The sequence below is a fragment of the Pristiophorus japonicus genome, chromosome 7 (genome assembly GCF_044704955.1).
Source record: "Pristiophorus japonicus isolate sPriJap1 chromosome 7, sPriJap1.hap1, whole genome shotgun sequence".
NCBI classification, from domain to species: Eukaryota; Metazoa; Chordata; class Chondrichthyes; family Pristiophoridae; genus Pristiophorus; species Pristiophorus japonicus.
This window is the reverse complement of record NC_091983.1, coordinates 12,603,230-12,625,053: the sequence shown is the minus strand read 5'-3', so window position 1 is coordinate 12,625,053 and position 21,824 is coordinate 12,603,230. Positions and strand designations below refer to the sequence as shown.

The 21,824-nt window shown below is 48.0% G+C and overlaps 1 protein-coding gene across 1 annotated transcript in view; it reads left to right on the top strand.

Moving 5' to 3' along the window:
• The window catches only part of galnt2 (UDP-N-acetyl-alpha-D-galactosamine:polypeptide N-acetylgalactosaminyltransferase 2), a 113,293-nt gene that overhangs the window by 56,029 nt on the left and 35,440 nt on the right, over positions 1-21,824 (top strand). The window contains exons 8-11 of the mRNA XM_070884823.1: positions 3,472-3,559; positions 9,664-9,751; positions 13,049-13,152; positions 20,665-20,791. Coding sequence (XP_070740924.1) covers positions 3,472-3,559; positions 9,664-9,751; positions 13,049-13,152; positions 20,665-20,791 — 407 coding nt within the window. The remainder of the gene's footprint in view (positions 1-3,471; positions 3,560-9,663; positions 9,752-13,048; positions 13,153-20,664; positions 20,792-21,824) is intronic.

Genomic DNA, 21,824 nt, shown 5'->3' with positions numbered 1-21,824 from the left:
GCTATCGGAGATAGAGCCAACAGAAACCAATTTTTATTGTTTGTAGTCATAAAAAATATATGACAGACATTTCCTAATGCTGTGTGTAATGCGGGTTTATTTTAGCCTGTGTGAGCTCAGAGGCCACAAGGACAGCACTAACTGATGCCAAGCCGATTAGAAATCTCCTTCCTTTCAGATTTCTGCCGGTCTGTTTGTCTCTCTCATGCTTTTTCCTCGAGCATCTCGCTCTCGCTCTTTCTCGCGTTCTTTTGCTCTCCCACTCGCTCTCTCACTCGTCCTCTTTTGCACTCTCACCATCTCGTGCTCTTTCTTGCTTGCTTTCTTTTGTTCTCTCGCCCTGGCACTCTTTCGTTCTCTCGCGCTCTCTTTTTCACACACACGTGCACAATAATGGAACAAACTGCCAGCAATAATAACTCGTGCTCTTGTTGATTTTGCATCTCTTTAAAAAGCTGGGTAAATAATCGGATTTGATAGGATTTGAAGGTCATGGGCAAAAACGCAGATGGAGATTAGCAAATGCTCCATGACACATGTTGGTTCCGGTGGTGCTGGAACTACGGCAAACGTCATCTGTGGAAAGCAGTTGGCCAAGTTGAGAATTGGCATTGCCCTGGCCAACCTTTGGCGAGCTGGCGGGGGGGGGGGGGAATCTGTAGGTTTTCTCAAGAGAATAAATAACTTGGGTGGAGTCTGCGAAAGGAAAAATTGTAGCTGATTTGTGGAAGAAGCAGCTTTGGTGACCAAGTAACCTTTTTATTTCATTTCAAACTGTAATCTTCAATCTCTGCACCAGAGTATCTGGGAGTGGAGGAGGTGTAGACTGGTGCTTCGGGTGGGGATCCCCACAAAGTCGGTGGGGTAGTCCGCACCCCTGGGGTCCTCATAGAATCATAGAAATTTACAGCACAGAAGGAGGCCATTTCGGCTCATCGTGTCCGTGCCAGCCGACAGAACTATCCAGCCTAATCCCACTTTCCAGCTCTTGGTCCGTAACCCTGTAAGTTATGGCACTTCAAGTGCATATCCAAGTACTTTTTAAAAAGTGATGAGGGTTTCTGCCTGTACCATCGTTTCAGGCATTGAGTTCCAGACCCCCACCACCCTCTGGGTGAAAATATTTCTCCTCAAATCACCTCTAAACCTTCTATCAAATAGTTTAAATCTATGTCCCCTAGTTGTTGACCCCTCTGCTAAGAGAAATATCCACTCTATCTAGGCCCCTCATAATTTTATACAACTCAATAAGGTCTCACCTCAGCCTCCTCTGTTCCAAAGAAAACAAATCCAGCCTATCCAATTTTTCCTCATAGCTAAAATTCTCCAGTCCAGGCAACATCCTCGTTAATCTCCTCTGTGCAATCACATCTTTCCTGTAATGTGGTGACCAGAACTGCACGCAGTACTCTAGCTATGGGGTCCGAACTCCAGACCATCGTTGAAGCATACGAGAGTCTGGGCCTTGCATTAAACATCCGTAAGACAAAGGTCCTCTACCAACCTGCCCCCGCCACACATTACTGCTTCCTGATTATCAAGATCCATGTCGAGACCTTGGACAGTGTGGACCACTTTCCATACCTCGGGAGCCTACTATCAGCAAGGACAGACACCAATGATTAAGTCCAACACCGCCTTCAGTGTGCCAGTGCAGCCTTCAGCCGCCTGAGGAACAGAGTGTTCGAAGACCAGGATCTCAAATCCGGCAGCAAGCTCCGGATTTGCTTCTATATGCTTCAGAGACATGGACTATGTACAGTAGACTCCTCAAAGCACTGGAGAAGTACCACCAACCCTGCCTCCGCAAAATCCTAGAAATTCATTGGCAGGATAGGCACACTAATGTCAACATCCCCAGCATCGAGGCATTGACCACACTCGATCAGCTCCGATGGGCGGGCCACATTATCCACATGCCCGATACTACATTCCCGAAACAAGCACTCTAGTCCGAGCTACGTCACGGCAAGCAAGTCCCAGGAGGGCAGAGAAAGCACTTTAAGGACACCGTCAAATCCTCCTTGGAAAAAATGTAACATCCCCACCTACTCTTGGGAATCCCTGGCCCAAGACTGCTCAAAGTGGAGGAGAAGCATCCGGGAAGGTGCTGAACACCTCGAGTCTCTTCGTCGGGAGCATGCAGAAGCCAAGTACAAACAGCGGAAGGAGCAAATGACAACCCAAGCACCTCACCCACCCGTCCCTCCAACCACCGTCTGCCCCACCTGTGACAGAGACTGTAAATACGCATTGTTCTCATCAGTCACCTTAGAACTCGTATTAGTGTGGCAGCAAGTCATCCTCGACTCCGGGGGACTGCTTAAGAAGAAGACAACTCTAGCTGTGGCCTGACTAGTGTTTTATACAGTTCAAGCATAACCTCCCTACTCTTGATTCTATGCCTCGGCTACTAAAGGCACGTATTCCGTATGCCGCCTTAACCAGCTTATCTACTTGGCCTCTACCTTCGGAGATCTGTGGACATGCACTCCAAGGTCCCTTTGCTTCTTGTGTTCTACCATTTAATGTATATTCCCTTGCTTTGTTAGCCTTCCCCAAATGTATTGCCTCACACTTCTCTGGATTGAATTCCATTTGCCACTGTTCTGCCCACCTGACCAGTTGATTGATATCTTCCTGCAGTCCGCAGCTTTCTTCATTATCAACCACACGGCCAATTTTAGTATCATCTGCAAACTTCTTAATCAACCCCCTACATTCAAGTCTAGATCATTGATATATACCACAAAAAAGCAAGGGACCCAGTACTGAGCCCTGCAGGACCCCACTGGAAACATCCTTCCAGTCACAAAAACACCCATCAACCATTACCCTCTGCTTCCTGCCTCTGAGCCAATTTTGGATCCAACTTGTCATTTTGCCCTGGATCCCATGGGCTTTTACTTTTGTGACCAGTCTGCCATGTGGGACCTTATCAAAAGCCTCGCTAAAATCCATATATACAACATCAAAAGGACTACCCACATCAACCCTCTTGGTTACCTCCTCAAAAAGTTAGTCAGACATGACCTTCCCTTAACAAATCCACGGTGACTCCTTGTTTAATCTGTGTCTTTCCAAATGAAGATTTATCCTGTCCCGTAGAATTTTCTCCAATAATTTTCCCATCACCGAGGTTAGGTTGACTGGCCTGTAATTACTCGGTCTATCCCTTTCTCCCTTTTTATACAAAGATACAACGTTAGCAGACCTCCAGTCCTCTGGCACCGTACTTATAGCCAGAGAGGACTTGAAAATGATGGTCAGAGCCTCTGCTATTTCCTCTTTTGTTTCTCTTAACAGTCTGGCATAAGGATTTATCCACTTTCAAAGCTACTAAACCCCTTAATACTTCCTCTCTCACTATGTTTATTTCGCCTAATATTTTACACTCCTCCTCCCTGATTGCAATGTCTGCATCGCCCCTGTCCTTTGTATTTTTTTTGCATTTTTGTTTTCTCTTTACAGGACAAGTCCCGAGTGGTTTCTCCAATCATTGATGTAATCAACATGGACAACTTCCAGTACGTGGGGGCATCTGCTGACCTAAAAGGCGGTACGTACAATGTTTAAAAATCCTGAGCGCGAGTCATACACCAAGCAAAGAACCTCTTCATTCCCACTTGCCATTTAAACAGCAGTTCAGGTGAAGCGTGGAAAATCCGAAGTTCCGGAATCCGGACACTGGACCGATCGGTGGCAGGGTCTCCCGGACTCTGTAAAATGTTCCGGATATCGACCTCGGGGTCCCACCGCTGCCCTTACCTTGCGGCCTCCGCGCCGACCCGCCCGAACAGTTCTGCAGCATGGCCCGCTGGCCCGAACAGTTTCTCTTTGGCGGGGTCCGGACGACCCGAACAGCTCCTCGGCAGGGGCCCCCTCCCCCCCCCCCCCCTCCGACGTTCCGGAATCCGGAAATACCCGAACCTCAGAAAGATGATCGAAAGTCCGGAATCCAGAACGGCCTCTGTCCCGAGGGTTACGGATTCTTGATGCTGCACCTGTATCTTGTGTATTTAACGTGAAAATGGAAAATGTTGGAAACACTCAGCAGGTCAGGCAGCATCTGTGGAGAGAGAAACAGAGTTAACCTTTCAGGTCGGTGACCTTTTGTCAGAACTGGAAAAAAAAATGAGAGTTTTAACAATTTATAAGCAAGTACAGCGCCAGGGAAAAGAGGAATGAGGGGTTGACGGAATAAAGGTCTGTGATAGGGTGGAGGGCAGGAGTAATTTAATGACAGAAGGGACGATGGTGCAAGTGCAAGGTAAGGGTACATGTAAAGAAACAAAAGATGGGTCTAGAGGAGATGTAAATAGTTACAGCGGAACCATTACCCTCACCTGCTGTCTGGAAAAATGGGAGCAGAGGTTATGATCTGAAATTGTTGATCTCAATGTTGAGTCTTAAAGACTGTAAAGTACCTACTCGAAAGTTGACATAAAACTGGTGGGACAGGTCTGTTTTTTCCACATGGACTAATTTTAGTGGAAAATTCCCTCGCACAATACAGGTAAATGTTCTTCACGTGTATATTTACTTAACCTCCATTCATTAACCAAGCAAACACTCAACTATCAAAAAACACACAAACACTCTGCTTTTCCTCGTTCCATTTTACCTGTACCAACAAACGTACAAAAAGTTTAAAGTTGACTCGCTCACAGCGTGTGAATTTGAGCATTGAGATCACACGCACGCTGACGGTGTCTATTACTTATTTTTATTTACGAACCAGAAATGCAACTAGCCACATCTGGATTCCCAGTCAGCCACATGTGGCATTTTGGACAACACTACTCTAGAATAATTAAATGAAAAACGGGGACGGTGAGGGTAGGGAAATATGAAGGGCTGATATTTTAAGGAGAAAGTAGTTATTATGGGCTCAATTTTCCCCAGTGATTTGCATGTTTTTTGGAGCATGCTGCTCTTTTTGGCCTAAGTTGAAAAACCACAGTTTCCCCAATCAATTTGCAAGTCAGTTAGTTACGATTTTTTTAGGTCAGTTTTTTTTTAAGCCAAAGGGGGCGTGCCCAGCCACCTACACCAATTAGGGAAGTTTGGCCAGCTGAGAGTTACTCTAGTTGTGCATAGGCCAGTGTATGTGGCCTCTGCTGAAAAACCTTCCCTAGAGTTAAGGAAATCGGTGCAGGCAAGGAAATCGGTGCAGCAGTGCCCGGACACACTAAAAGAATTGAAAAACACATAGTAGCAACTTACCTCCAACACTGCCCGAAGGCTGTCCGGTCCCATTCTCGGTCCCCAGATCAACTCGGAGAGAGAGAAGGGGGGGGTGGGGGGAGAGAGAGAGAGAGAGAGAGAGAGAGGGGTGGGAGAGTGAGTGGGAGGGGGGGGGGGGAGAGAGAGTGGGAGGGGGGGGGGAGAGAGAGTGGGAGGGGGGGGGAGAGAGAGAGAGTGAGTGGGGGGGGGGGAGAGAGAGTGGGAGGGGGGGGGAGAGAGAGTGGGGGGGGGGGGAGAGAGAGAGAGTGAGTGGGGGGGGGAAAGAGAGAGAGGGGGGGGTGAAGGGAGAGAGCGGAGGGGAGAGAGCGATAGAGAGAGAGAGAGAGAGGGTAGAGAGAGAGAGAGAGAGAGAGAAGGAGGAGGGTAGAGAGAGGGAGAGAGAGAGAAGGAGGAGGGTAGAGAGAGGGAAAGGGGGGGGGTAGAGAGAGGGAAAGGGGGGTGTGGAGAGGGAGAGGGGAGAGAGGGAGGAGGGTAGAGAAAGAGAGGGAGAGGGGGGAAGAGAGGGAGGAGGGTAGAGAGAGAGGGGTGTAGAGAGAGAGAGGGAGAGGGAGAGAGGGAGGGAGAGAGAGAGAGGGGGGGGGAGAGAGAGAGAGAGGAAGGAAGGTAGAGAGAGAGGGGGTGTAGGGAGAGGGGGAGAGAGAGAGGGGGGGGGAAGAGAGCGAGAGAGAGAGAAGGAGGAGGGTAGAGAGAGGGAAAGGGGGGTGTAGAGAGGGAGAGGGGGGGAGAGGGTGGAGGGTAGAGAAAGAGAGGGAGAGGGGGGGGAGAGAGGGAGGAGGGTAGAGAGAGAGAGGGAGAGAGAGAGAGAGGAAGGAGGGTAGAGAGAGAGGGGTGTAGAGGGAGAGGGGAGAGAGAGAGAGAGAGGGGGAGGGAGAGAGGGGGAGGGAGAGAGAGAGAGAGAGGAAGGAGGGTAGAGAGAGAGGGGTGTAGGGAGAGAGAGAGAAAGAAAGAGAGAGACGGACTGGGACTGGACCGGTGAGCCCTTCGGGCAGGGTTGGAGGTAAGTGTTTTTCAATTCTTTGAATGTATTGGGAGCTGGCTGTATGCTTCACTTTGCAGCCTCAGCTCGCATTGTGTCCCTGGTTACCATGGCAGCCTCGTCTTTTTGGCGCAGATCAAGGCTCCACCCCCAAAACGGGTCAGGCCGCGCCAAAATGAACAAATCCAACGGGGAAACTTAGAATTTTTTTTTGGCCGTACTTGGGCCCAAAAAAATCGGGCGTAGCTCTTCAAGTACACCAAAAAAAAGGCTTTGGGGAAAATTGAGCCCTATGTGAGGGTGATGACCAGTTAGAAAGTAGCTGTTAAATCAAGGATTAGAAACTACAAAAATAGAACAAGAAAAGACCATCTGGGCCACCAACCTGTCCCATCCAAACATGGTACAGCCCACACACACCAACATTCCCTCTAAGCTGCGCGGCCGAGCAGCTCCATGCTTTTTCCGTGTTAAATTTCACATGTGCGAAACTGTGAATGAGCCACACAGCCCCTTGACGAGGCCGTGCACCCTAAAAATTACGGGGATCATTGTCGTATGCAGCATGACTCCATCTCTCAGACCTTGGAGCGAGAGGCCAATTTAGGAAAAAAATTGGCAACCAAGCAAGCTCCAGGAGACTATAGTAGCTGATTGGTAATCTCAGCTACCCCTCACTTCACCATCTGTAACACGAGACGTTCTCCACTCTCTGGAGTTCGTCCAACTCCCTCTTTTTGATGCACTGCAGAGATTCTTATAACTGAACGTTTTGGCAATCTATTCCCCAGATCAGTGACTCTCTGCGAAAAGAATTTCATCTAACTTAAGACTGTCTTTTCATATTTTATAGTGCTGCTTCCTAATTCTCCCATCACGCACTTTCTCAATCAACCTGAGATGATTTCCCTTTATCATTTTTTGCAGTGTCATAGCACATCCTATCTCTGAGCCTCCTAGGCCCTTAATTGAAAGAAATGAAGAACTTGTATTTATATAGCGCCTTTCACAACCTCAGGATGCCACAAAGCGCTTTACAGCCAATTAAATACTTGCCTATTCTACTGCAGCTGAACACTGTGGTGATGTGTTCATAGGATACATCGAGTTTCCAGCACAGAAACAGGCCATTCAACCCAACTGCTCCGTGCCGGTGTTTATGTTCAACACCAGCCTCCTCCCACCCCTCTTCATCTCACCCCATCAGCATATCCTTCTATTCCTTTCTCCCGCATGTTCTTATCGAGCTTCCCCTGAAATGTATCTATGCTATTCAGCTCAATTACTCCACATTCTTCCAACTCTCTGGGTAAAGAAGTATCTCCAGAATCCCTTATTGCCGAATATCTTTTATTTATATTGATCCTGATCAGCGTACTGTCCCACTGTTCCACTGCGCCAGTTACCTACGAGATCTGGATATTTTTAAGTTTAATTGCATTGTTTATTATTTGTCCTGATTTTATTTTGGTATCCAATACAAATGTGAAGATTTCACTTATTGCACCCTTGTCCAAACCCTGTGTTAGCCCATTCATACCCTCCAGTTTGAGTGTTACATTAATTAATGCACACAACAGTGTGTATGCTTTCTGTACAGCAACTTGTATTTATTTAGTACCTTAAACATAGTAAAATGTCCGAAGGTGCCAAAAATTGACACCAAGCCACATAAAGCGATATTAGGACAGGTGACCAAAAGCTTGGTCAAAGAGGCAGGTTTTCAAGGAGCGTCTTAAAGGAGGAGAGGGAGGTGGAGAGGTTTAGGGAGGGAATGCCAAAGCTTAGGGCCCAGGCAGCTGAAGTCGTGGAGCGATTTTAAATTGGGGAAAGCGCAAAAGGCCAGAATTGGAGAAGCGCAGACATCTCGGAAGGTTGTGGGGTGGAGGAGATTACAGAGATAGGGAGGGGTGTAGGGCTGGAGGAGGTTACAGAGATAGGGAGGGTTGTAGGGCTGGAGGAGGTTACAGAGATAGGGAGGGGTGTAGGGCTGGAGGAGGTTACAGAGATAGGGAGGGGTGTAGGGCTGGAGGAGGTTACAGAGATAGGGAGGGGTGTAGAGCTGGAGGAGGTTAGAGATAGGGAGGGTTGTAAGGCTGGAGGAGGTTACAGAGATAGGGAGGGTTGTAGGGCTGGAGGAGGTTACAGAGATGGGGAGGATTGTAAGGCTGGAGGAGGTTACAGAGATAGGGAGGGTTGTAGGGCTGGAGGAGGTTACAGAGATAGGGAGGGGTGTAGAGCTGGAGGAGGTTAGAGATAGGGAGTGTTGTAAGGCTGGAGGAGGTTGCAGAGATAGGGAGGGTTGTAGGGCTGGAGGAGGTTACAGAGATAGGGTGGGTTGTAGGGCTGGAGGAAGTTACAGAGATAGGGAGGGGTGTAGGGCTGGAGGAGGTTACAGAGATAGGGAGGGTTGTCTTGCTGGAGGAAGTTACAGAGATAGGGAGGGGTGTAGGGCTGGAGGAGGTTACAGAGATAGGGAGGGTTGTAGGGCTGGAGGAGGTTACAGAGATAGGGTGGGTTGTAGGGCTGGAGGAAGTTACAGCGATAGGGAGGGGTGTATGGCTGGAGGAGGTTACAGAGATAGGGAGGGTTGTAAGGCTGGAGGAGGTTACAGAGATAGGGAGGGTTGTAGGGCTGGAGGAGGTTACAGAGATAGGGAGGGTTGTAAGGCTGGAGGAGGTTACAGAGATAGGGAGGGTTGTAGGGCTGGAGGAGGTTACAGAGATAGGGAGGGTTGTAGGGCTGGAGGAGGTTACAGAGATAGGGAGGGTTGTCGGGCTGGAGGGATTTGTAAACAAGGATGAGAATTTTAAAATGGAGGCGTTGCTGAACCGACAGCAGAGTTTTGGATGAGTTCCAGTCAATGAAGGAGCGACCATGAACAGTCCGAGACACAACACCAGGGACAGTTATTGGAGCTCCAACCACTCATGTTGGTGCATTCTGTTCAGTAGATTGAAGGGGAACCTTGTCTAACTTTCTGCAAAACAGCATTAAACAGGAAGAACTCTCTAAGCACTTGATGACGATAATAAATGTGCGCAAAACGACATGAATAAATGAAAGACTTCTTCTGAATAATTTGAAGTGAGAGAAGAGAAATTTAATTAAAAGTAAAATATCGTGGATGCTGGAAATCTGAAATAAAAACAGAAAATGGCGGAAATACTCAGCGGATCAGGCAGCATTTGTGGCGAGAGAAACCGTTAATGTTTCAGGTCGATGACCTTTCGTCAGAAAGAGAGAGAAAATGTATGTCTGGCCTAACTACGTTTTGAATAAAAATAGCTAAATTGCCTCAGAGATAGAGTCTCAAACGGTGGTTTAGAAATATAGAATTTTCAGTTTCCACTGAAATGTTTATTTTTTTAAGAAGAAAATGGTTTACTTATGATCTTTCAGTGTAGCTTTATTATTTGTCTGACTCATTTACTTGGCAGGATTTGACTGGAATCTGGTCTTTAAATGGGATTACATGACTCCAGAACAGAGACGGGCACGTCTGGGCAATCCCATTGGCCCTATTAGGTATGTATGGCATGGGGTTTAATAATTGAATAAATATACATGTAATAGTGACTCATCATATTTCCTTGTTGTGCTTAATTATACGCAAATGTATTATTGGGAAACTTCTTGTAGCTTGTTGGCTCATGCAAATTTCTTCCAATATTTCTTTTTCCAAAAACAAAACAAGCCACTAATTCAGAGAGACTTTCCCACCAGCAGAAGATCGTAGAATCATAGAAGTTTACAGCATGGAAGGAAGCCATTTCGGCTCTTTGTGTCAGCGCCGGCCGACAAAGAGCTACTCAGTCTAATCCCACTTTCCAGCTCTGGGTCCGTAGCCCTGTAGGTTACAGCACTACAAGTGCACATCCAAGTACTTTTTAAATGTGGTGAGGGTTTCTGCCTCTACCACCCTTTCAGGCAGTGAGTTCCAGACCCCTCCCTCCCCACCCTCTGGGTGTAGAAATTTCCTCTCATATCCCCTCTAAACCTCCTACCAATTATTTTAAATCTATGCCCCCTGGTTGTTGACCCCTTATGGAACAGGAGTCAAAGAAAAGAACTTTAAACGCAAGCTGTGTCCTCCGGTTCCACTGCTCTGGAGAAGGTGAAATAAAAAGAAAGAACTTAAAGTTCTTTCACGACCTCAGGCTGCCCCAAAGTGCTTTGCAACCAATGAAGTGCATTTTGAAGTGTAGTCACTGTTGTAATGTGGGAAACACGGCAGCCAGTTTGCACACAGCAAGCTCTCACAAAAAACAATGTGACAATGACCAGATAATCTGTTTTGTTATGTTGATTGAGGGATAAATATTGGCCAGGACACTGGGGAAAACTCACCTGCTCTTCTTCAAAATAGTGCCATCTTTTACGTCCACGTGAGAGGGCAGACAGGCCACTCCACAACACCATGTAAACACAAAATGCAGCATGTTGAGTTTAACAGCTGTTCCATTATTTCTTTCCCTGACGCCCCACCTGATCGGTGCCTAATTCGTGTTACATGTTTTTGTCTTCTTATTTTGTTTCTTGCTGCCTGCCCCAACTCTTCCCCCCCCCCCCACCCCACACTGCATCCATCTCACCAACTGTAGTGCCACCTTGGCCCCAGTCCCTGAGCCAGTGTGGGTGCTCCTCAACACGCACTGCCCAGCTTCTGAGAAACAGGAAACCTCCTTGCAGCTCCGCAGTCATCGCCCGCTTTCACCCACCAACCATGCTTCACCTTCTGAACCCAATTCCTCTTCGCTATTTCAGGTCAGTCAAGGTATTTGTAAGAGGTTTATTTAATATGTTCAGGCAGTTAGAAAGCTTGTGCGAGAATCATTTCATAAGATCATAAGAAATAGGAACAGGAGTAACCCATACAGCCCCTGGAGCCTACTCCGCCATTTAATACGATCATGGCTGATCCGATCATCCACTTCCCCGCCCGCTCCCCATAACCCCTTATTCCCTTATCGGTTAAGAAACTGTTTACTTCTGTCTTCAATTTATTCAACTTCCACAGCTCTCTGGGCAGCGAATTCCACAGATTTACAACCCTCTGAGAGAAGAAATTCCTCCTCGTCTCAGTTTTAAATGGACGGCCCCTTATTCTAAGATTATGTCCCCTAGTTCTAGTCTCCCCATCAGTGGAAACATCCTCTCTGCATCCATCTTGTCAAGCCCCCTCATAATCTTACACGTTTCGATAAGATCACTTCATTCTTCTGAATTTCAATGAGTAGAGGCCCAACCTCCAAGTTTTCCTCATAAGTCAACGCCCTCATCTCCGGAATCAACCTAGTTAATGGTGCTCTTAAGTGTCCCCTCTTTCTGATGTTCTACATTTTAAATTCTCCCTTCTAGCCCCGTGCTGTGCCCCATGTCCCGTACTGCAAGCCAATGCTCCCTCCCACTTGGCTCTTAGACCTTCCCTCCCAGGGCCCCTGTTCAGGCTTTTCTTCTCAAGACCCAACCTCTCGATTTCTCTTGTCACCCACATGTGTTCTAGGGGCTGCCGACTGACCCAGTCAGAAGCCTATCGCCACATTCTCTGTAACATGAACATTCATCTCATCCATGATAGAGGTATATCCTGGCTCCCTGCCTCCTAATTGGGGTCAGTGTACATACAATTCACTGCAAGGGACCCCTTGAGACCAGAATGCCTCCATCAACCCTCTGTAGAGCTCTCTTGTTTCAGCTATTTGGCTAGAGTTCAACATTGAGGCCTGGAGAATACATTATAGGGTAGAAATTACTATGGTAATGTTATCATAGAAAAGCTGAACACACTTGTGTAAACGGCTCTGTTACAGTAGTGAAGGGGTTTTGAAACAAACGCATTAAGCATTTGACAGTAACAATACTGATATTAATTTCTACACGTGTGCTTGCCCTAGTTTCTGAGCCCAGACCTGGTGCGATGGTGATTCTGTTAGGGGAGATACGTTAGTACAGAAACACGCAACTAATGGCCCTGATTCTTGGTCCAAAGGAATTTTCACTGAGCAACCCAGTAGACAGTGCAGTGGGCTGAGCGAAACACTGATCTGTTTACCCAAGCTGATCCATCCCATCATTGGAAATGTGCTGCTGGGCAATATATGAAAGTTGATTATCTTTATCTTTGCTACTTATGGCTGGGGAGAAACTGGTAGGACACTTAACTATGACAGAAGCACACCGTTGCGACATTGGCTCTGTTATTGGTGTCATTCTTTTATAAAGACTGCAGCTTTCCGCACCGTTAGTAGGCAGTGGTAAAACCTTTGTATTATTCATTACAGAAAAATATTTTCTGGGGAGTGAGAGGCAAGATTCTAACTTATAGAATCACAGAGCAAAGAAGGAGGCCATTCAGCCCATCGTGCCTGTGCTGGATCTTTGAAAGAGCCATTAGTCCCACTCCCCCCTGCTCTGGTAAGCCATTTAGGACCGAGATGAGGAGAAACTTCTTCACTCAGAGAATTGTGAACCTGTGGAATTCTCTACCACAGAAAGATGTTGAGGCCAGTTCGTTAGATATATTCAGAAGGGAGTTAGATGTGGCTCTTACGGCTAAAGGGATCAAGGGGTATGGAGAGAAACAGGAATGGGGTACTGAAGTTGCATGATCAGCCATGATCATATTGAATGGTGGTGCAGGCTCGAAGGGTCTTCTCCTGCACCTATTTGCTATATTTCTATGTTTCTTTCCCCATAGCCCTGCAATTTTTTACCTTTTCAAGTATATAACCAACTCCCTCTTGAAAGTGTATAATATATTGTGTTGTATGTGTATGTATGTAATGTATAATGTAAACATATAATGCATTGTACTCTTCTTAGAACGCCCATGATAGCTGGGGGTCTCTTTGTGATGGATAAAGCTTACTTTGAAGAGCTTGGAAAATATGACATGATGATGGATGTCTGGGGTGGAGAAAATTTGGGTAAGTGACTGTAGTATTTCTTCAACGCAGTAAAGGATCAGGGCAAAATTGTAAAGCGTGATGTGTGGCAGATTAGCAAATTCCGTGAATGATTAACAAATACACCAGACTAATTCTGTTTCCTACGGTGTTTCATTATGATAACATAATTTCACAGTACACCAGACCTAAGTTTTAATGCAAGAGGGTAGGTCAAGTGGAACAAGTGTCAGTAGGGGAACATTTAGGGAACAGTGATCATAGTATCAGGTTTAGATTCGCTATGAAAAAGGAGAGGGAGCAATCCGGAGTAAAAATACCTAATTGGAAGAAGGCAAATTTCAGTGGGATGAAAGCGGATCTGGCCCGGATAAATTGGAATCAAAGATTGACAGACAAAACTGTAGTGGAACAATGGGCTTCCTTTAAAGAGAAAATAGTTTGGTTATAGTCGAGGTACATTCCCACTAGGGGAAAAGGTTGGGCAACGAAAGTCAGAGCTCCCTGGGTGATGAAAGAGATAGAGAGTAAGATGAAGCAGAAAAAGGGGGTGTGTAATGGATGTCAAGTTGAGAACATACCTGAGAATCAGGCTAAATATAGAAAGTTCAGAGGGGAAGCGAAAACGAAAATAAGAGGGGCAAAGAGAGGGTATGAGAATAGAATGACAGCTAACATAAAAATCTTCTATAGCCATATAAATAGTAAATGGGTAGTAAAAGGTGGGGTAGAGCTGATTAAGGACTAAAAAGGAGACCAATGCATGAAAGCAGAGGGTATGGCTGAGGTACTAAATGAGTACTTTGCATCTGTCTTCACCAAGGAAGAAGATGCTGCCATAGTTATAGTGAAGGAGGAAGTAGAGGAGATACTGGATAGAATAAAAATTGTTAAAGATGAGATCTACTAGAAAGGCTGGTTGTACTTTTTTTTAAAAAGTAGATAAGTCACCAGGACCGGATGGGATGCATCCTAGGACGCTGAGGGAAGTGAAGGAAGAAATTGCGGAGGTACTGGCCATAATCTTCCAATCCTGCTTAGAAACGGAGATGGTGCCAGAGGACTGGAGAATTGTAAATGTTACATTCTTGTTCAAAAAGGGTACAAAGTTAAACACAGCAACTACAGGCCAGTCAGTTTAATATCAGTAGTGGGGAAGCTTTTAGAAACAATAATCAGGAACAAAATTAACAGTCACTTGGACAAATTTGGATTAATTAAGGAAAGCCTGTAAGGATTTGTTAAAGGCAAATCGTGTTTAACTAACTTGATCGAGTTTTTTGATAAGGTAACAGAGAGGGTCGATGAGAGTAATGCGGTTGATGTAGTCTACATGGATTTCCAAAAGGCATTTGATAAAGTGCCACATAATAGACTTGCCAGCAAAGTTGAAGCCCATGAAATAAAAGGGACAGTGGCAGCAAGGATACGGAATTGGCTCAGTGACAGGAAACAGAGAGTAGTGGTGAACGGTTGTTTTTTGGACTGGAGGAAGGTATACAGTGGTGTTCCCCAGGGGTCGGTTCGAGGATCACTGCTTTTCTTGATATATATTAATGATTTGGACGTGGGCGCACAGGACACAATTTCAAAATTTGCAGATAGCACAAAACTTGGAAGCATAATGAACAGTGAGCAGGATAGTGATAGACTTTAAGAGGACATAGACAGGCTGGTGGAATGGGTAAACACGTGGCAGATGAAATTTAACGCAGAAAAGTGCGAAGTGATACATTTTGGTAGAAAGAATGAGGAGAGGCAATATAAACTAATGGGTACAATCCTAAAGGGGGTTCAAGAGCAAAGAGACCAAGAAGTGTATGTGCACAAATCATTGAAGGTGGCAGGGCTGGTTGAGAAAGCAGTTAAAAAAGCTTACGGGACCCTGGGCTTCAAGAATAGAGGCGTAGAGTACAAAAGCGTGTATATTATATTGAACCTGTATAAAACACTGATTCGGTCTCAACTGGAGTATTGTGTCGAATTTTGGGCACTGAACTTTAGGAAGGATGTGAAGACCTTAGAGAAGATTTACAAGAATGATTCCAGGGATGAGGGACTTCAGTTACGTGAATAGACTGGAGAAGCTGGGGTTGTTCTCCTTGGAGCAGGGAAGATTGAGAGGAGATTTGATAGAGGTGTTCAAAGTCATGAGGGGTCTGGACAGAGTAGATAGAGAGAAACTGTTCCCATTGGCAGAAGGGTCGAGAACCAGAGGACACAGATTTAAGGTGAATGGCAAAAGAACCAAAGGCCATGTAAGAAGAACGTTTTATGCAGCGAGTGGTTAGGATCTGGAATCACTGCCTGGAAGGGTGGTGGAGACAGATTCAATCACGGCTTTCAAAAGAGAGTTGGATAAGTACCTGAAAGAAAATTCTTTTGCAGGGCTACGGGGAAAGGGCAGGGGAGTGGGACTAGCTGAGGTGCTCTTGCAGAGAGTCAGCACAGACTCAATGGGCCGAATGGCCATCTTCCGTGCTGTAACCATTCTATGATTCTATAGGGTATTTTTACTGCGAGGCGTATTATAACATCATCATCATAGGCAGTCCTTCGAAATCGAGGAAGACTTGCTTCCACTCTTAGCATGAGTTCTTAAGTGGCTGTCCAATACGAGAACCACAGTTTCTGTCACAGGTGGGACAGATAGTCGTTGAGGGAAAGGGTGGGCAGGGAGCCTGGTTTGCCGCACGCTCCTCCCGTTGCCTGCGCTTGATTTCTGCATGCTCTCGGCGATGATACTCGAGGAGCTCAGCGCCCTCCTGAATGCACTTCCTCCACTTAGGGCGGTCTATGGCCAGGGACTCCCAGGTGTCGATGGGGATGTCGTACTTTATCAGGGAGGCTTTGAGGGTGTCCTTGTAATGTTTCCTCTGCCCGCCTTTGGCTCGTTTGCCTTGGACGAGTTCCGAGTAGAGCGCTTGCTTTGGGAGTATCGTGTCTGGCAGGCGAACTATGTGGCCCGCCCAGCGGAGCTGATCAAGTGTAGTCAGTGCTTCGATGCTGGGGATGTTGGCCAGGACGAGGACGCTAATGTTGGTGCGTCTGTCCTCCCAGGGGATTTGCAGGATCTTGCGGAGACAGCGTTGGTGGTATTTCTCCAGCGACTTGAGGTGACTACTGTACATGGTCCATGTCTCTGAGCCATACAGGAGGGCGGGTATTACTACAGCCCTGTAGACCGTGAGCTTGGTGACAGTTTTGAGGGCCTGGTCTTCAAACACTCTTTTCCTCAGGTGGCCGAAGGCTGCATTGGCGCACTGGAGGCGGTGTTGGATCTCGTCGTCAATGCCTGCTCTTTTTGATGGGAGGCTCCCGAGATAGGGGAAGTGGTCCACATTGTCCAGGGCCATGCTGTGGATCTTGATGTCTGGGGGGCAGTGCTGTGCGGCGAGGACAGGCTGGTGGAGGTCCTTTGTCTTACTTATGTTTAGTGTAAGGCCCATGCTTTCATATGCCTCGGTAAATACGTCGACAATGACCTGGAGTTTAGCCTCTGTGTGCACAGACGCAGGCATCGTCCACGTACTGTAGCGCGACGACAGAGGTTGGGACGGTCTTGGATCTGGCCTGGAGACGGCGAAGGTTGAACAGCTTCTCACTGGTTCTGTAGTTTAGTTCCACTCCAGCGGGGAGTTTGTTGAGGTGGAGCATGGCAGCGAGGAAGATTGAGAAGAGGGTTGGGGCGATGACATAGCCCTGCTTGACCCCGGTCCGGACATGAATTGGGTCTGTGATGGATCCGTTGGTAAGGATCACGGTTTGCATGTCGTCGTGGAGCATAGCAGTAGCAGCTCCCTAAGGGGCTCCCCTACTAAACAGTTCCTCGGCCCTCAACCCCCACACACCACCCCCCACCCCCCCCCCCCGGCCACTGTCTAAACCTCCCCAAGGGGTTTAAAGAATTAAATCCCCATCCTAACCCCAACCCCGCGAATCCCAAAAGTTCAGGCCTACCTCAGGCTACACTGCACATCGGCGTCTCTCGGCTGGACCTCCTGCGGCGATTCAATGCGACCCGGACCTGCCGGCTGGTCCTCCTGCGGCGATTCAATGCGACTTGGGCCTCCTGGCTGGATCTCCTGCAGCGACTGGGCGGCTGGACCTGGCTATCGGGCCTCCACCTCTTTCCCCTGGACCTCTCCTTCCCCACTGATGGCCGTATTGTAACATCTGGTTGTCAAATCAAGGATTGTCATTTTCTACCCAAACACAGTACCTTAAAGTGCTTCTCCGCTTGACCAATTGTATCCACTGTGGTAAAACACCTGTTAATCCTGCGGCCTGATAACAGCTGTGGAAATCCGACTCCGACTAACCAACTACCCCCCCCCGGCTAGCTAGGATCAAGCCAGACTTAACAGGAAACTTCCTTACTGTTCTGAAGCTGGTCGAGGTCGTGTTACAAGGCCCTTGGCAGCAGCATTTCACCAGCCATGCTGCAGCCACTGGGGGTAGCACTGCATCGGAGCAGTAGGACAGGCAAAGACAGGCACTAAGGGAATGTACAAGGGTGATTAGTCGGCTTTTGTATGCAATGTGGCATGATTTCATTTATTAATGTGGTTTGGAATGTTCATATTGTAGCCAAGTGAATGCTGTGATGGTCTGTGACCGAGAGAAGGTAAGGTGTGGGACTGTTGGGGAATTGGGATTGCGGGGACTGATATCGCACTCGGATGAGTTCTTGACAGACAGCAGAAAGGAGCTGTCTCGGTTGCCTCCTTCCTCCTCCTCGTACTACTCAGCCGGTATATGATGGTGAGGATATGCAGCAGACTATCACGAATCTCGACACCCGTTCTGCCGAGCACTGCAGGGTTCCTCCAGAGTGGTCCAGCCAGTGGGAGTGTTGTTTCAGCATGCCCCATGGTGTGCTCTATGATATTTTCTGTGGCAGCGTGGCTCTCATTGTACGGTTGCTGCCCACGTGTGCGTGGTTGCGCGCTGCAGTCATGAACCATGTGGCCAGCGGATCGCCCTTGTCGCCAATCTCTTGGTTTTCGTGGTGGCTGAAACGCAGCTGGCACAGTGGACTGTCGCAGAATGAAGGCATCATGACTGCTGCCAGGATACCGGGCAGTGACCTGTGTGATGCGCTGCCTATGGTCACACACCAGCTGGATGTTGAGGGGGTGGAATCCCGTTCAGTTCCAGTGTATTGGCAGAGTTGACATGGGGTGCCTGCAAAGCAACATGCGTCATCATCATCATCATTGGCAGTCCCTCGAAACGAGGATGACTTGCTTCCACACCGAAAAGGGATGAGTTCACAGGTGTTTCAATGAAGGACCTAATATTCCAGATCCCGAACTACATCGTGGAGGGTGGAAGATGCTTATGCGTATATTTTTTTAACCTGTGGTGGCCGTTGCACACCAGCCACCACACGGGCTTGACCGAGTTAGGTCTTGGTCCAGTGGCAAGGGTTATCCAAGGCGACCGGAGACCTGCTCTGCTGCACGGGCCTAGTGCGCACACATATTGCAGTGTGGGCTGGGCCCGTGCTGTCCCTGGGCCCTCGCCTCATCTGGGCCCCAAACTCACGCCTCCCCTGGGCTCCGGTCACATCCCTGTATGAACTCTGCCGCTCCTTCGCCCCGACCTCCCCGCTCCTGCTGTACCTGCCCGCACTGCGGTCACCAGCTTGGATTTGGGTGACGTCAAATTGAGTCGCTCCCTTCGAAGCCGTCGCCTGCAGTCAATGGCAGCCCGCACCGTGGGGAAGCTAGTAATCCTCGCGAAGCCATGTGCCAGCTCTGCCCAGAGAGAATGAAATGTAGTCAGCTCTCTTGGAATACAGAGCCTCCGTGGTCTCCCTGACGCTGCAATGGATGGCAAGCTGCGAGATGTTTGCCGCTCCAGCTTGGAAGGAGCCAGGGCGCATAAAGGTTCATGGCCACGGTTACCTTCGCAGCCGCTGGCAATGCAGTCCATGCCCTGCTCCGAGGTTGCAGTTGTGGCTGCAGCGGTGGCAGATTTCAGCGAGGACCTCCTTACTGAATTGCAGACGCCTTCCCACATTGTTCCTCGCTGAGGTTCAGGTCGGAAAATTGCTCCCTGAGCACCCTGGAAGATATGGCCTCCTGCTGAGCGTCCTTCTCCGCCGCCTTCCAGCAGCTTGTCCTGCTCTGCATGGCCTCCGCTCATTCTCCCTGCCGTGCTCTATTCCGAGGGAAATGCCTGTTAGTACACCCATGTCTGGGAGCAAGTGATTGTGCAGCAGTCAGGAAAAAGTCCTTCAGCACCAGCCACACCACTCCCCTGTACACAGTGAAACAACTATAGAAAGCACCAAAGACGTGTAGAATCGCGGCACCAGCCAGTGGAAATCAATCAGCAACTGACTTGTAGGTAGGTGGTGATCCCTGTAAATAGCGCGGGTGGTGTTGGGGGGGTCCCTTCTGCTGCTGATCGTGTGTTCAGCTGTGCGAGATTAAGCGAGTTAGCTGGAGTGTTGTACTCCAAAATGTCACTGCTGGTGATAGCATGATCTACTTACTCTGCATACATCCAGCAGATGTTCACTGCGCGCGTGCTAATGCCCTCACCAACATGGCGTCTGACGCAATTCTTAGCATAGGTGTGTACACTTGCATTGGACGCCATTTTTCGACCCAAGCGGTGCTCGTAGTGGCCAAAATGACGGGCGCCGAGGATCCGAATTTTGCGCCCCCCCCCCCCCCCCCAATCTTTTTTCTCATCTTCCACTCTCCATAAACTTGAGCTCATCCAAAACTCTGCTGACCGTATTCTGACTCACACCAAATCCCATTCACCGAACACTCACTCTTCTCACTGACCTACATTGGCTCCCGGTTTGGCAACCTTGTTTTCACATCTCTCCATGGCCGTACCCTTCTCTGTAATTACCTGCAGCCTTCCGAGATATCTGCACTCCTCCAATTCTGGCCTCTTGCACATCACCAATTTCCATCACTCCCCCATTGGCGGCCATCCCTGCAGCTGCCTCGGCGCGAAGCTCAAGAATTCCCTCCCTAAAGCTCTCCGTCTCTCTACCTCTCTCTCCTCCTTTAAGATGCTCCTTAAAACCAACCTCGTCATCTGTCCCAATATCTCCTTATGTGGCTCAGTCTCAAATTTTGTTTGATAACACTTCTATGAAGCACTTCGGGACGTTTTGCTACACAAATGCAAGTTGTTGTTGTTGTGGACTACATAATCCAGAGACCAGAGGACCTATCATGGGCTCAGTCCTCTACAGGACAGCGCCACTTGACCAAACCACAATGTTTATACAAGGGCCACAAGAATTTCTCTCCAACAGTGTTTTCTTCTGGGCATCTTCGCCTTGTATGCAGAAGCTTAAACGTGGAGTCAACTGTGACTTATCAAACCAAGTTTGCTAGGTTGTAATGAGGGTTTATGACTTACCCTTTGGTCGTTCTGTGCTCCCAGCTAGTGGAGAACTAAAGGGCATAGATTGGGTTGGGGGAGGATATTGGTGAGCAAGGAAAATTTGTAAGTTCATTCCAGTTACATGTACTGTACGAACATTCTCTCTTTCAGAGATCTCTTTTCGGGTATGGCAATGTGGAGGCATTCTTGAAATCATTCCCTGTAGTCGGGTAGGCCATGTATTTCGCAAGCAACATCCCTATACCTTTCCAGGAGGGAGCGGTACTGTTTTTGCAAGGTAAATATTTCCGGTATTTAAAAGTGTCAGTCTTGTTTTCAAATCATTCCATGGTCTCTCCCCTCCCTATCTCTAACCTCCTCCAGCCCTACGCCCCTCGCTATCTCTGTAACCTCCTCCAGCCCTTACAACCCTCCCTATCTCTGTAACTCCCATCCAGCCCTACACCCTCTCTATCTCTGTAACCTCCTCCAGCCCCTACAACCCTCCCTATCTCTGTGACCCCCATCCAGCCCTACACCCTCCCTATCTCTGTAATCTCCTCCAGTCCCTACAATCCTCCCTATCTCTGCAACCTCCTCCAACCCTATAACGCACCCTTTCTCTATAATCTCCTCCAGTCCCTACAACCCTCCCTATCTCTGCAACCTCCTCCAACCCTATAACGCTCCCTATCTCTGTAACCTCCTCCAGCCCTACACCCCTCCCTATCTCTAACCTCCTACAACCCTCCCTATCTCTGTAACCCCCTACAACCCTCCCTATCTCTGTAACCTCCTACAGCCCTCCCTATCTCTGTAATCTCCTCCAGCGCTACAACCTACAGGCTAATGAGTGGGCACAAATTTGTCAGATGGAATATAATGTCAGAAAGTGTGAGGTCAAGCACTTTGGCAGATAAAATCAAGGAGCAAGTTATTATTTAAATGGAGAGAGATTGCAAACTGCCACAGCACAGCGGGACCTGGGAGTACTTGTGCATGAAACACAAAAGGATAGTATGCAGGTACAGCAAGTGATCACGAAGGCCAATGGTATCTTGGCCTTTATTGCAAAGGGGATAGAGTATAAAAGCAGGGAAGTCTTGCTATAGCTATATAGGGTATTGGTGTGGCCACACCTGGAATACTGCGTGCAGTTTTGTTTCCATATTTACGAAAGGAAATACTTGCTTTGGAGGAAGTTCAGAGAAGGTTCATTAGGTTGATTCTGGGGATGAAGGGGTTGACTTATGAGGAAAGGTTGAGTAGGTTGGACCTCTACTCATTGAAATTCAGAAGAATGAGAGGTGATCTTATCGAAACGTATAAGA